Source organism: Rattus rattus, chromosome 2, assembly GCF_011064425.1.
Source record: "Rattus rattus isolate New Zealand chromosome 2, Rrattus_CSIRO_v1, whole genome shotgun sequence".
Lineage (NCBI taxonomy): Eukaryota > Metazoa > Chordata > Mammalia > Rodentia > Muridae > Rattus > Rattus rattus.
Genome location: NC_046155.1, coordinates 133,332,371 through 133,345,042, shown reverse-complemented (window position 1 = coordinate 133,345,042; position 12,672 = coordinate 133,332,371). Strand labels below are relative to the sequence as shown.

The 12,672-nt window shown below is 45.6% G+C and overlaps 1 protein-coding gene across 1 annotated transcript in view; it reads left to right on the top strand.

The window, feature by feature from the left end:
* Positions 1–12,672, top strand: part of Adamts17 (ADAM metallopeptidase with thrombospondin type 1 motif 17) — a 315,106-nt gene that overhangs the window by 157,654 nt on the left and 144,780 nt on the right. Inside the window, exon 10 of the mRNA XM_032893438.1 lies at positions 1,411–1,561. Coding sequence (XP_032749329.1) covers positions 1,411–1,561 — 151 coding nt within the window. The remainder of the gene's footprint in view (positions 1–1,410; positions 1,562–12,672) is intronic.

Below are 12,672 nucleotides of genomic sequence, written 5' to 3'. Positions count from 1 at the left end.
CTGAGAACTTGCTACTTACTGATGCCGCTTCCCTTGATGGGGACTGAGTTTGCTGGGAATGGGTTTGCACACTTGCCTCCTTTGTGGGGGAAAGGGTGTGTTTCTCTTACTAGCCCTTTCTTCCTAGAGAATGTCTATACTTCTTAGTTCTCAGATTTTTGTGGAACAGCTTCTAATCTAGTTTTAGACCCATGTGAAAACAAGCGTGCCCATGGCCCCTGTTGGTCTTAGGGCTGTATTTACAATGTTAATTTATGAGTCCTGAATGCTTCTCTACTTCATTGTGTTGATCCACAATCTACATGAAGTTCCACTGGAGGGTGGAGTTAGATAGACCCAAGACCCAAGACTCTATTTGACAGTGCCCAAGGAATGTGGGCTAAAGTAGTTAACTGGTCTTCTACTTGTTTCCTGTGGATGGAAAAGTTGTTTAGTATAGGCTTAGAAATGAACATACTCGTTTTAAGATTGTCTACTTCCATGGAGTATTGTAATTACTGACTCATAATAAAGTACTGTAGGTCACTTGATGTTTTTCCCTATCACCCTGAAGGGTCAGGATGACAAATGGCCACTGTATATTTGCTCAGGTGAGTAGTGCTCTCACTGGGGACAAATGGAAGCTATGGACTAGCCTCAGCTGTAGATGGATGGACAGACAGACAGATAGACAGACAGATGATAGATAGATAGATAGATAGATAGATAGATAGATAGATAGATAGATAGATAGATAGGTTACATTCTTCCTTTAAGGGTTTGGCAAGTGTTTGGTTTCATCTGCCTTGTTTTAAGGTTAGAAAATAAAAGCATTGGGTACTTTATCTGCTAGCAGCCCCTTTTGGGGAAATGTATATCCCACTGTAAATGAGCATTCTCTTCCTGGTTGAAATCTGGAAGTTCTTGACAGAGTGAGCCCCTGGCCCGCCTTCTGTGATAGCAGGAGGTATGGTTGGGTGAGACCTCAAATCTGACATCCTTGCTTTGGCCCAGCAACCCCTCAAAGAGACTTCATGCTTTCAGGAATCAGCACTTTGGGTTTCTTTAAAATAAAATAACCTTAATTTGTCCTCCTCTTTTGCTCAAAGCCATTTTCTTAGGCAATTTAGAGTATCCTAATTTCGAAAAGAACTTTTCAAACTCTCCTAAGGAAGTCCACTTGCTTCGTCAGAGCTGTTCCCAGGGTTCTACCAAGTGGTCAGCTCTGTGTTGTCTTCAGAGAAGAGACCCACATTTAGCCATATATTAAACAAACTCATGCACCCTTTTCAGAAGGGTAATCCCCGGTGCCCAGTGCCGAGGCCATTGTCCCATGAATCATCTGAGGCACGTCCTCCTCAAAGGCTGAAAACTCAGAACAAAGATGGGGCTAGAACATTTGGAGACTGACCTACTTCTTGTCTTTTTCAGATCCAAAGTCAGTACATGTTTACTGATCACTGACCCCAGGAGCCAGCATGCCCTACGCCTTCCACACAAGCTGCCAGGCATGCACTACAGCGCCAACGAGCAGTGCCAGATTCTGTTTGGCACCAATGCTACCTTCTGCAAAAACATGGAGGTAAGCAACCAGGGAAGGGCACACTAAGGAAGATGCACAAACCCAGTAGTCTCTCTGCAGGCCTGGAGGTCATGGATGTTCAGACATAGACATGCATGTGGCCGTGTATATGTACAGGCATGAGGGTATGTCCTTGTGTACACATCCTCACGGTACTTGCACAGGTGTGCCCCATATAACCTATCATGAGAACATCCCACACACACATTTGCAAGCATCTGTCCATTCACAGCCCTGTACATGAATCACTCTAGAGGGGATGTTGTGGGGCTACTGCCACTCATAGCCTGGTGTTTTGGCATGAACTCTTTACGATAGAGGAAATCTAATCACACTTCTTGAAAATGGAGTGAAATCACCAGATCCTGCCCAGCTAAAGAAGAGGGCTAAAAACTGGAGTGGAGAAGGAAAGACCTGGAGACGGTGGTTACTTTGTCCCCCAAAGGGTTTGACTCAGGACTGGTGGATAAAGTGAGTCAGGCAGAGCTGCCCCAGCCAGCGTAGGATCGGTGAGTCAGGGACTAGACAGAAGCCGTTTTCCTGACCTGTGAGGTAAATACACAACCTTACAGGGTGAGCTGACAGAAAAGGGGACACACATGTACAGGGGGCTCACAGTTTCCCGGGTTGAACACTTTCCTTGGACTGCCACACAAAACCCCGACTGCTACAAGGTATTTCAGATTATATTCTTGTTACCTTTCCAGAGCCCTTCTAGGAAAGCCCTGCTTCCAGATGCTTACTGTTTCTGACTGCTTCCTCTCCCATTTGAAATAATTAAACATATTAAATGGTGAGCTTTCGAGACATTGGTGATCAAACAGCCAAGGCCTTCAATGACTGAGAGGTCTGAAATAGATGGAGGAGCCCCGTGGCTTTGCTCACCTAAGACCTAGTCCACCCTCGGTCTACACAGAGGGAGGAGAAACAGAAGAGAGCTGCAGTGGTTAACAGAGGACCAGCCTTCCAAGAGTCTGTGGAACTCACAGATGGAAGAGCTGTTTTATTCACTACTTTTCTCATCCCTGTGACGAAATGACCCTCCTCCCAGAAACAACCTGTGGGTGATGGGGTTTACCTGGGCTCCTTATTTCACAGTTAGTCCATTATGAGGGAAGGCATGTTAGCAGAGGCATCCATTTGTAGCAGGAGGATCATGAGCCGTTAGCTCCTTACGTACTAGTGGATCAGGAAGCAGAATTGTTCAGTTATCTATCAGGGGTGGGTGTAACCTTCAAGGCTCTCCTGCAATGACCTACTTTCATTCTATATCCCAAAAGTTTCACAAGTTCCCAGAGCAGTGTTACCATCTGGAGACCAGGTGTTCAAACACATCGGAGATGGTTTACGTTTGAACCTTAACAGACCTACAGAGAACCTTGGAGACCTATAGAGGTTGCCCCTTGACTACTCAGCTTAGTGCAGTATATGCATGGGAAAAAACTTCTCAAGGCTCTACCAATAACTATCCTAACTGTTAGAGGGAAGCCTCCCAGGGCCTCTTGTAAGCATCATGTAGAGCACATCAGGTTTGGTATCAGGAGCAGTGCAATGTCAGCCTTCCAGTAAAATGCTAAGCTTCAAGATCTGAGAGGATCAAACTTGCAATTAATTTGCATGATTCATGGGCTTTGAAGATGACCCACTCAGTAAAGCACTGTTGTACACGCCTGAGAACCCGTGTTTGGTTCCCCATTGCACACATTAATGCCAGGTGTGGCAGCATGAGTCTATAACTCCACAGCTTGCAGAAGGGCATGGAGGAAGGCTTATCTCTGGATTTTGCACATGTGCATACGTTGTATATATATAATATACATATATGTGTGTTAATGCATTTCATATGCATTTAAAATTTTTTTAATACTAACCGATTCTTAGAACAAAATTCAGATAACAGAAAAACAAAACTACTCATTACTCAAAAAAACAAAACTACAATGTCCAGTATCCACTAAAAAGAAAAGAATCTTGACAGCCATGCATCCATATTGAGGGAGAGTCAATAAAACTGGTTCAGAAATGACACAAGACATTAGAATAACAATTATAGTAATAGGACACATTTTGGACTATGGAAATGTTATCTACCTGGCACCTCTGGAAAGGAATACTGCAAAGTCTTAGATGAAGGATCTCCCAAGCAAGACTGGTGGTTAATTAGACATCATAAGAGAGGGAGTTAGTATGTTTAGATACAAACCAACCAAAACTATTTAAATATGAAACACTAAGAAGGAAAAAAGACTGAAAACAAAACATCCTACTAAATTCAAAAGTTATCACCCAAAGGAGATGAAGAGAAGGTGAGAATGGCAAGTGACTGGAACTTGCCAAATTCAATGAAAACATTTCAGGGAACAGGTCAAAGAAGGTCAACTTCTAAATACAAGAAACAAGGAAATCCAGACTAACATTCATTGTGATTAAATTATTTTAAAGTAGTAATAGGTTCCAGCAAGAGAGTTTAATGGGTAAAGAAACTTGCTGCAGAGTCTTCTGACCCGAATTATCCCCATGACCCACACTGGTAGAAGAGAACCTTCTTCCACATGTGCAAATACACACACACACACACACACACACACACACACACACACACACACACACAAATGAATAAATAAGTATAATACAAAAGCAGTATTAAAGATAAAAATCTTAAAATCAGTCAGATCATTAAAGACAAGTATACAGTGAATACATTGCTCATTATAAACAATTCAAACAAAGAGTAGAGCAGTCTCTTACAGTATTGAAAGAAAGACATCTATTAATATAAAATTCTATACCCAGCAAAACTATCTCTCAGAAGTAATTGTGACATACAGGTTTTCTATTATAACAAGCTGTAAAACACATCAGGCACGGACCTGCACTATGAGAAATAATGTGTTCCTTTCTGCAAAAGAAAGATATTGAGAGAAAAATTTGTTTGTTTTTACGATTTTTTAATTTATTTCATGTATGTGGGTACACTGTCACTGTCTTCAGACACACTAGAAGAGAGCATCAGATCCCTGTTACAGATGGTGAGCCACCATGTGGTTGCTGGGAATTGAACTCAGGACCTCTGGAAGAGCAGTCAGTGCTCTTAACTGCTGAGCCATCTCTCCAGCCTGAAAACCTGTTTTTAAAAGGGAATTAAGAGTCCCAGAGCTAGCCTCTAAGTTGGTAAAACATGTGGTTTATATAAACACCTAAACATGTCTCTAAAATAACATTGATAATTTTACTAAAAGAACAAGAATGTTCTTGTGGTAGACCCCATGTACAAAACCCCAAAGCCTCTGCCTGCTGTCCACAGTGTAGGAGATGTCTCAAATTTGACTTGTCATCCTCAGATGGGGGCATTGTCCTGATTATCTCTGCTGATCTGATGGAGTCAGAAGTGTCATCCAAAAGGATGCACAGTGACTGGGTGATAAAGTGGCAGTAGGAGCAGGAGGTTGGTCCAGGAGCGGGCATGAGACAGGACATGGGTTCTTCTAGATAGTCAGCAGAAGAGGCTGAAACACCTCCCACCTTAGGAAGGAGCCAGGCTTGCAGATGACATTAACCCTGTGAGAGCGATTTTAGACTTCTGACTTCCAGAACTACCAGGCGGCTGTGTTGTTTTAAACTAGTCTTTTGTTTTTTATCAGCAATAGAATGTGAGATTCTCCATTGGAAACTAATTCACTCAAAGATATGACCTATGACATTTGCCAGAAAGAAAGCAGTGGAAGTGTGGTGCTGCGAGATTTTTAGGCACAAGGAGGAATAAAGTAGCCCTTCTTTGACTACACTTTATTTTCCAAGGTTTCATTACCACAGTCAACCACAGTCCAAAAATGCTAAGTAGAAAATCCCAGAAATGAGCAACTACACATTTTTAAATAACTTTTGTCACTTTGTTGGTAATTGTTGTGCTCAGCCCCAGCTCCTTGCTGTGCTATTCACATTCAACTTTATAATAGCTGTGTGGAGGAAAGAAGCGCTATATGTAATGGTGGGTACAATTGTGTGTCTGGTGCTTAAAACAACACAGATTTAGTAAAGACTGACAATATCAGTTACAAAGCAATGAGTTAGCAGGGGAAAATGCATGCAACTATATTTTGCTTCTTTTAAGGGTATTAAGCAGCAGAACACATAAGGATGGAGTTTAGATATATATTCTTTTTTTAAAAAAGATTTATTTTATTTATTCCATGTATGTAAGTACACTGTTACTGTCTTCAGACACACCTGAAGGGGACATCAGATCCCATTATGGATGGTTGTGAGTCACCATGTGGTTGCTGGGAATTGAACTCAGGACCTCTGGAAGAGCTGTCATGACATCTCAAATAATCTCCCCTGGATTCAAAAAGAACTATGCTATGGGCCAGAGAGACGGCTCCGTAAGAAACGAGCTTGCTGTACAAGTCTAAAAACTTTGCATCCAGGTCTCCAGAACCCACATCAAAGTCAGACACAGCAGCATAGCAGCATATCTGTAATTCTGGTGCTGTTATGAAGACATTGGATGTGGGTGTTGAAAAATCCATGGAAGCTCATGGGCCAGCTAGCCTAATGTACACAAACATGGAAACAAGACCGAGCTTGTCTCAAATAGGGTGGGAGGTGAGGACCAGCATCCAGCATTGTGCTCTGAACTACACACACACACACACACACACACACACACACACAAGGGGGGGGATATTACTTTAAGATTTTTTAAACCATGCTACAAAATACTCAAACAACATTCTCCAAACCACTTTGGTCCCATTTAATAGGAAAAAAAAATCTACTTACTTACTAGATGTCATAAAACACAAGAAACCACTCCTAGACAGGCATTTTAGGAGAGAGAATACCATACAGAAATTACAACTTCAAAAATTTGGAGGAACCTCTCTTAAAAGCTACATTCCTTTGTGTGGGAATTGAGAATGCTGTCCGGATTCCCAGTCCCTGAGTTCCCTGGAAGACTAGGACTGAGGGGAAGACATGGCAGCCACGGGGCTGAGTCTCTGTGAAGAGCTATCAATGGAAAGTTTGGGAAAGCACCTGAACATTCATGAGACAAGTGAGTGTATTGCGCCTGTCTGTCTTTTGTCTCCAACATTTCTAGAACTTTAAGCCTATCACTAAAACTAACTAACTGGAAGAGGGATTGGACATGGCCCAGGGAATAAAACCGAGACACCGCGGCTGCAGGGTGGAGTACTTCTGGTTTTGGAATACAGAACCTAAAACAAAGAATGAAAGAAACTGGGTAGATTGCGTTCTGAGACAAACGCTAGCGTCTTCACTACCCATGAGCCTTCTCTGCCTTCTGAGGAACAAGTTTCCCCGCTGAGGGCTGGCAAGTTCGCTCAGTGGGTAAAGGCTCTGGCCAGCAAGACAGCATGAATTTGGGACCCACATGGTGGAAAGAGAGAACCGAGTCCCCATGCTGTCCTTCCACTTCCAAATATATGTCATTCTGTTCATATCGTGTGCATGTGTGCATACAGAGAGAGAGAGAGAGAGAGAGAGAGAGAGAGAGAGAGAGAGAGAGAGAGATCCACTAGAGGGAGAATACATAGATGCTAGTTATACAAAGGTTCTTCTGAAAGTTGAGCCTGGAGTGTGTGTTGACCGAAGGTGGCAGGCAGGTACGGCCTCCCTGCTCTCTGGAGATGGCATTTCTCATCTCCCCATCATTATCCTGAACTAAAGCCCTTGGATGGTTTTACTGGATTTTTGCTGGGGAAGTGATTGCAAATCTTCCCTCCGGCTTCTTCTCACAGAAGTGAGTATCCCCTTCACGGACGATGGCTGGCAATGCGCCCCAGCTGCCTTCGCAGTTCCCATGGCAGTGCTGAGATTAGAAACCACAGATACCTTCACTCTGTCTAAGAGCCATGGCTGAAATCACAAAGTATCATTTGTACCCCCCACATCTTCAACAGCACAGCAAGTATTCCATGCCCGGCTAACCCTTGTCATACTGCGTGTTCATCAACACCTATTACAGGCCAGCGACATCCCAAGCCTAACGACCTGAGTTCAATCCCCAGGATCTGTGTCGAGGAAGGAGGAAACTAACCCTAACCCTATCAACTTGTTCTCTGACCTTCACACATACATACTGGCACCTGTACAACCAAACACCCCCCATACACACATGCACATGCACACATGCACACTCACACACACATGCACACACACATGCACACTCATACACACATACTTGCCCGTGCACACATGCACACACACAGATGCACACTCACACGTGCACACATATACATGCACACATGCACACTCACACACACGTGCACATACACATGCATACATACACATGCATACATGTACACACACAGGCAGGCACACACACACAATGTAATCTAAACATTTTAAAAACCAGAAACAGTCATTATTGTGTTACTTAGAAGGAAATGCCTTTTGTACTCTGAAAGCCTCACTGTCTCCCTGCTTGTCCTACAATTCTCAGCTTTGACAAGTATAACTCTGCCGCTAAATGTTCAGAGCCTGGGAGAGGGGCGGGCAGCCTGGCTTCTGCCCACCGTAGGAAGCCCTGGCTGCCCTGAATTCCTTTTCTTCTTTGGGTAGAACTCTGAGTGCAGAACTCCTTGCAACTAGACTTCCGTGTATGTTCTTGTCCTGGCGCCCACAGCACATAGCTGGTTTAAGAGCCATAGAAGTTAAGAAGCATGCCCTTACTCATAGGGAAAACATTGCTGCAATCTGTGGTAGGAGCTACCTACGCTTCAAATAGTAACCAGGTTTCTGCTCTCCTGAACATTTGCATACCTCAGAACCAAGACACATTAAAACAGGGACCAGCTTTGCTCGTGGGGTTCTGGAGGCCCGCGCATACCATCACTGTTGAATCTTTTGTGTCTGTCTGCAGAATGCTGGTATTGTAAGGCTCAGGGCTGTCTATGGAAATATGAACTACAAAAAAAATTGGCATCGGTAGCTGGCATTTGTTGTAGAAGTTACTGGCAAGTAGAACTGTCTCTTCTCTTAGCCAATGGTAATGTGATGTTTTTAATTCAATAAAGCATTTCAAGAAAGTCCAAACACAAAAGTTATAAACACTAGAGGGTAAATATTTATTAGAAAGGGGAAATGAACTTTATGCAATTAGCACAATCAGTCTTCTTTATGGTTACAAGCTCCTCCTGTCCCCCGTCACTCCTCAGCAAGGCCTTAAAGCTGTCAGGGCTCAAACGCTCTGCCAGGTGAGGCAGAGGGTGGCAAGTGACTGTGGACGCTGTCCGCTGGAAGCGTGCGAGTGTACATTGCTACTGCAACCAGGGCCAGTGGGAGGGGACACACAGAACAACGTCCTGACCAGGGTCACTGCCTCTCAGTGGCCCCAACCTTCCTTAACAGTACAGAGGGAATTCATGCATGCCTCACTCCAGCACCGGGGGGGCTTAGCCGAGAGACGCTGCGTGATGGTCACCCATGCCCACATGTCAGCTCCCTCTCAGTAACAGGGTGCCCCTTCACTGACCTGGAGCCACAGGTAAAAAGGAAGGTGGCTCTCAGAAGGAATTGCACATGCCACAGTTGCCATTAACACGGGAGTGTTCACACATTATATGTTCAAAGGACTGTGGTGTTTGTGTTAGGTTGAAGAATGTTGAGTGTCAAAGCCATGAGCCAACTGTTTCGGGGTGGCAAGAGTGTCTGCAGCAGTCACTGGTGAGAGGACACTATCTGCCACCAACCCCCCACCCACACCTCGTCACCATGGTACTCGAATAGCCCAGGGTACAAGTCACACAGTGATAAGAGAATCCCCCTAATCAGACTGCCTGCCCCCACTGTCTACATCCAGTAGTCACAGTCTTTCCCTCGGCCTACTAACCTGAAAAAGACGAGAGACTGGGTCCTGTTGGCCTCTCATTAGGTTGTTTAGGAAGCTCAATGAAAGATGCCCTAACTTAGCACGTAGCACACACCAGTAAGTGTTGCTGGCTCTGTTGTTTCTGTTCCATTGGTTCTTGGATCCAGCTGGACAGTGGCAAATGCAGTGCAGTTGGCTGTCGTATTTCTCTTGCATCTCTGTGTCCTTGTCATGTATCCTGGCACCTTGAAAAGCTGGAACCCTCAGAGATAGCCCTCTCTCACCTAGTGTGCGCTTTCACAAACTCCCTGTCCCCGGTCTGGAAACCCTCTTTGTACCCTGCCAAGAGACGCCTGGAGTCTTAGCAGAGATCTCTGTGTGTCCAGGAAGCCCAGGTATTCGAATCCCACAAGAGAACAAGGTTCCCCCTTTTTTTTTTTTCCTGATGTCAGTCATCTCTCAACCTGGAGCCACCTCAGAGCCCCCTCCAGAGACTGGCGGAAGTGACTGCGTCCTGCTGCAAATCTCGTCTTACCCTTTCTCAGAGAGACAGACATGGGTTTCAGGTCTCCGTCTCTTTCTACAGTTCTGAGACTCCGGGATTCTTACAGTCAGACTAGGTTGGAAACTGCTGGTCTAAATAAAATCTGTCCCTTCAGTGCCAGGACCTGGCCAGAGTAGGAAGCTGGCAGAGTTCAGGAGCCTTCATTGCCCTGCCCCTCTCAGACAGGCTTGTGGGGCCGAATGTGGAGCTAGACACCAGGCTGCAAACCGCCTTGCCTGTCTCAGTTGGGTCTCGGCTCCAGCATCTGCAGCCTCCTGAAGCTGCCTGCTGGACTTTGGCAGAAATTGGCCTGGATTTTCCAGAAGTGTTATGAAAGCTTACAGTAGACAGCCTTCTCAGAGAACTCTCCAGACGATGCAAGTTGTGTGTTATCTTTCATTCCTTGTCCCTTTGCCAGTGGAGTGCCCCCATTCTCACCCTGAAGCACTTCGTCCCAGCCAGGTAAGGGGTTTCCACCACCCTCAGGAGCAGGGAAGGAGAGACCACACCCAGGATTCAGGAAACATTCCAGGTGCGGTGCTGGTGCGCTGGAATCGGGAAGACTTCAAACTGCGATAGTATTTGTGGGAAATTTGGACCAGTTAACGGCTTCATCCAGCTCTTGGCAAGTTATCTGCCTTTGGCTTGGGTTATCAGCAACACTTTTTTTCCAAGGGAGTTTGCATAACCGTCCCCTTCAGGACTCACTCAGAACACTAGCTACTCTCTCATCACAGCGGGCGCTCACTGAGAGCAGAGGCAAAAGGGTGAATCACAGTCCAATGCTCAGTCCTCAGAAGGACCACCACCAGTTGGAGAGAAGTGGGAAAGACCCGGGGCATGGTCAAGGGGTCCTTAAAGCCTGCCTTGTATTTTCATAGGCCCGATGACAGAGTAGTGCTGGCTGGGTTTTCCCAAGGTACCAGAAGGAACCAGGTAGGGAAACAACTGGGATGTGCCTATTACCAGACCTTAAATGTGACCCTTGAGGTGGCACAGACTAAACAGAGAAGTGGAAGCACTCGCATCTCCTTGTTACTTTTACGAACTTTCTGCTACTGTTCAAGAATGGTTCCCAGGATCTAATGGAGCCTTAGGTCTCCCCGCTCCCCCACAGTATGTCCCTGCCTATCCAGGAGCATTGTGTTTTCATCAAAGCCAGAGAGCATTCTGCTGAGCAGCATTTAACACAATGCTTGGGCACTCTTAACCCTTTTTTGGCACGCGCGTCACACCAGATTCCAAATTTGGAACATTTTTGATACAAGTCTCTGGATTAGGAATGTCCAACAAGCACAGTCTCTACAAATACCTCCCCCCAACACACACCATGAAAAGGAAAACCACACGCTGAAACACTTCTGGTCTCAAGCATTGTGGATAAGGGATCCCCCACCTCCATGGGGTCTGGCAGGCGGACCTGGGATGAAACGGGATGTTGAATACCCTTGCCTGCCTGACTGACTGAGTTGTTGGGAAGGAATAGAAAGGGGAAACTGGGAACTGATGGAGACCTCATACAACCCATAGGCAGGCGCCCTGGGTTTGGGGTCAGTACAGGATTTGCAGCATATATTGGTGACTTAATTCTATTTTTTTTTTTTTTTTTTTTTTTTTGTCTATACCACGGGACAGTAACTGTCAGCCTCACAGTGTTGATAACGTGTGTGGTGCCTAGACTTGGTAAAACGGTTAAATGCTTCCAGTTTCTGGGCTCTTCCCCTCAAAAGCAGGCATCGCTTGACTTAGAAGGACATTTATCCTTCGGTCCATCCCACCAGCCAGCGTGCCTATGTGGGGGATGCCGTGTGCTGCCGGGGCTGTGTGGAGGTGATGAGGAGACAGCTGCTGTACTTGAGGACTCAGCACACAGAGCGTAGCGAGGAGATGCACGGAACTGTCCTCTAGCAGAACCGGGCAGGTTAACACACACTTAAAACCCTAGTGGGTGCTTCCTGGTCTGGACAGGTGGAAGAGACCTTTGGGAGAGTCTGGGACCACACTTCCTGATTGGTCACAGTGGCTCTTCCCTCACAGAGCCTGAGATCCTTGCATTTGACCTTGAATGAGCAGAGTGTCCTGGACTGAGCTCTCCAGATGCACAGGATGCCAGGTTCACTGTCTGCTCTGTATCTCTAGTAATGTGTAGAGCATCCCTGACAAGGGTGCAGGACCCTTGAGGGAAACACAGCCACCGCTGCCCAGGAGCAGAGTCCTATCTGGCGTTAGAATTGGGTACACAGAGGTACAGAGGAGGGGAGTGGTTCAGGTAGAGACTACAGCTGTGCTGTGACAGGAGTGTGAGCTTAGCTGGGTCCTGCCAGGACTGTTGGAGATTTGTGTGGTATCTGAGCTCTAGATTTGCAGGCTGTGGCAAACATGGACACAACAGGGGTGGGGGAGGGGAGTACCTCAAGAGACAGTGCCCTTGAGGAGGAAATCAAAGAATTTGTTCAGGAAAACTCAGAATCATTTGAACACTTTTATTTTTATTGTTTGAGAATTTTACATATGCTTAGTATATGATCCGATCAAATCTACCTACCCCATTCTTTCCTCTTCAATTCCTTCCATATCCTCCCTCTAACTCTTCTCTCCCAACCTCAAATACTGTTTGTTTGTTTGTTTGTTTGTTTGTTTGTGTGAGATGAGATCTTTCTGTGTATCCCTGGCTGGCCTGCTGGCCTCAAAGTCATAGAGATCCCTTGCCTTAGCCTTCTGAGTGCTGGGATT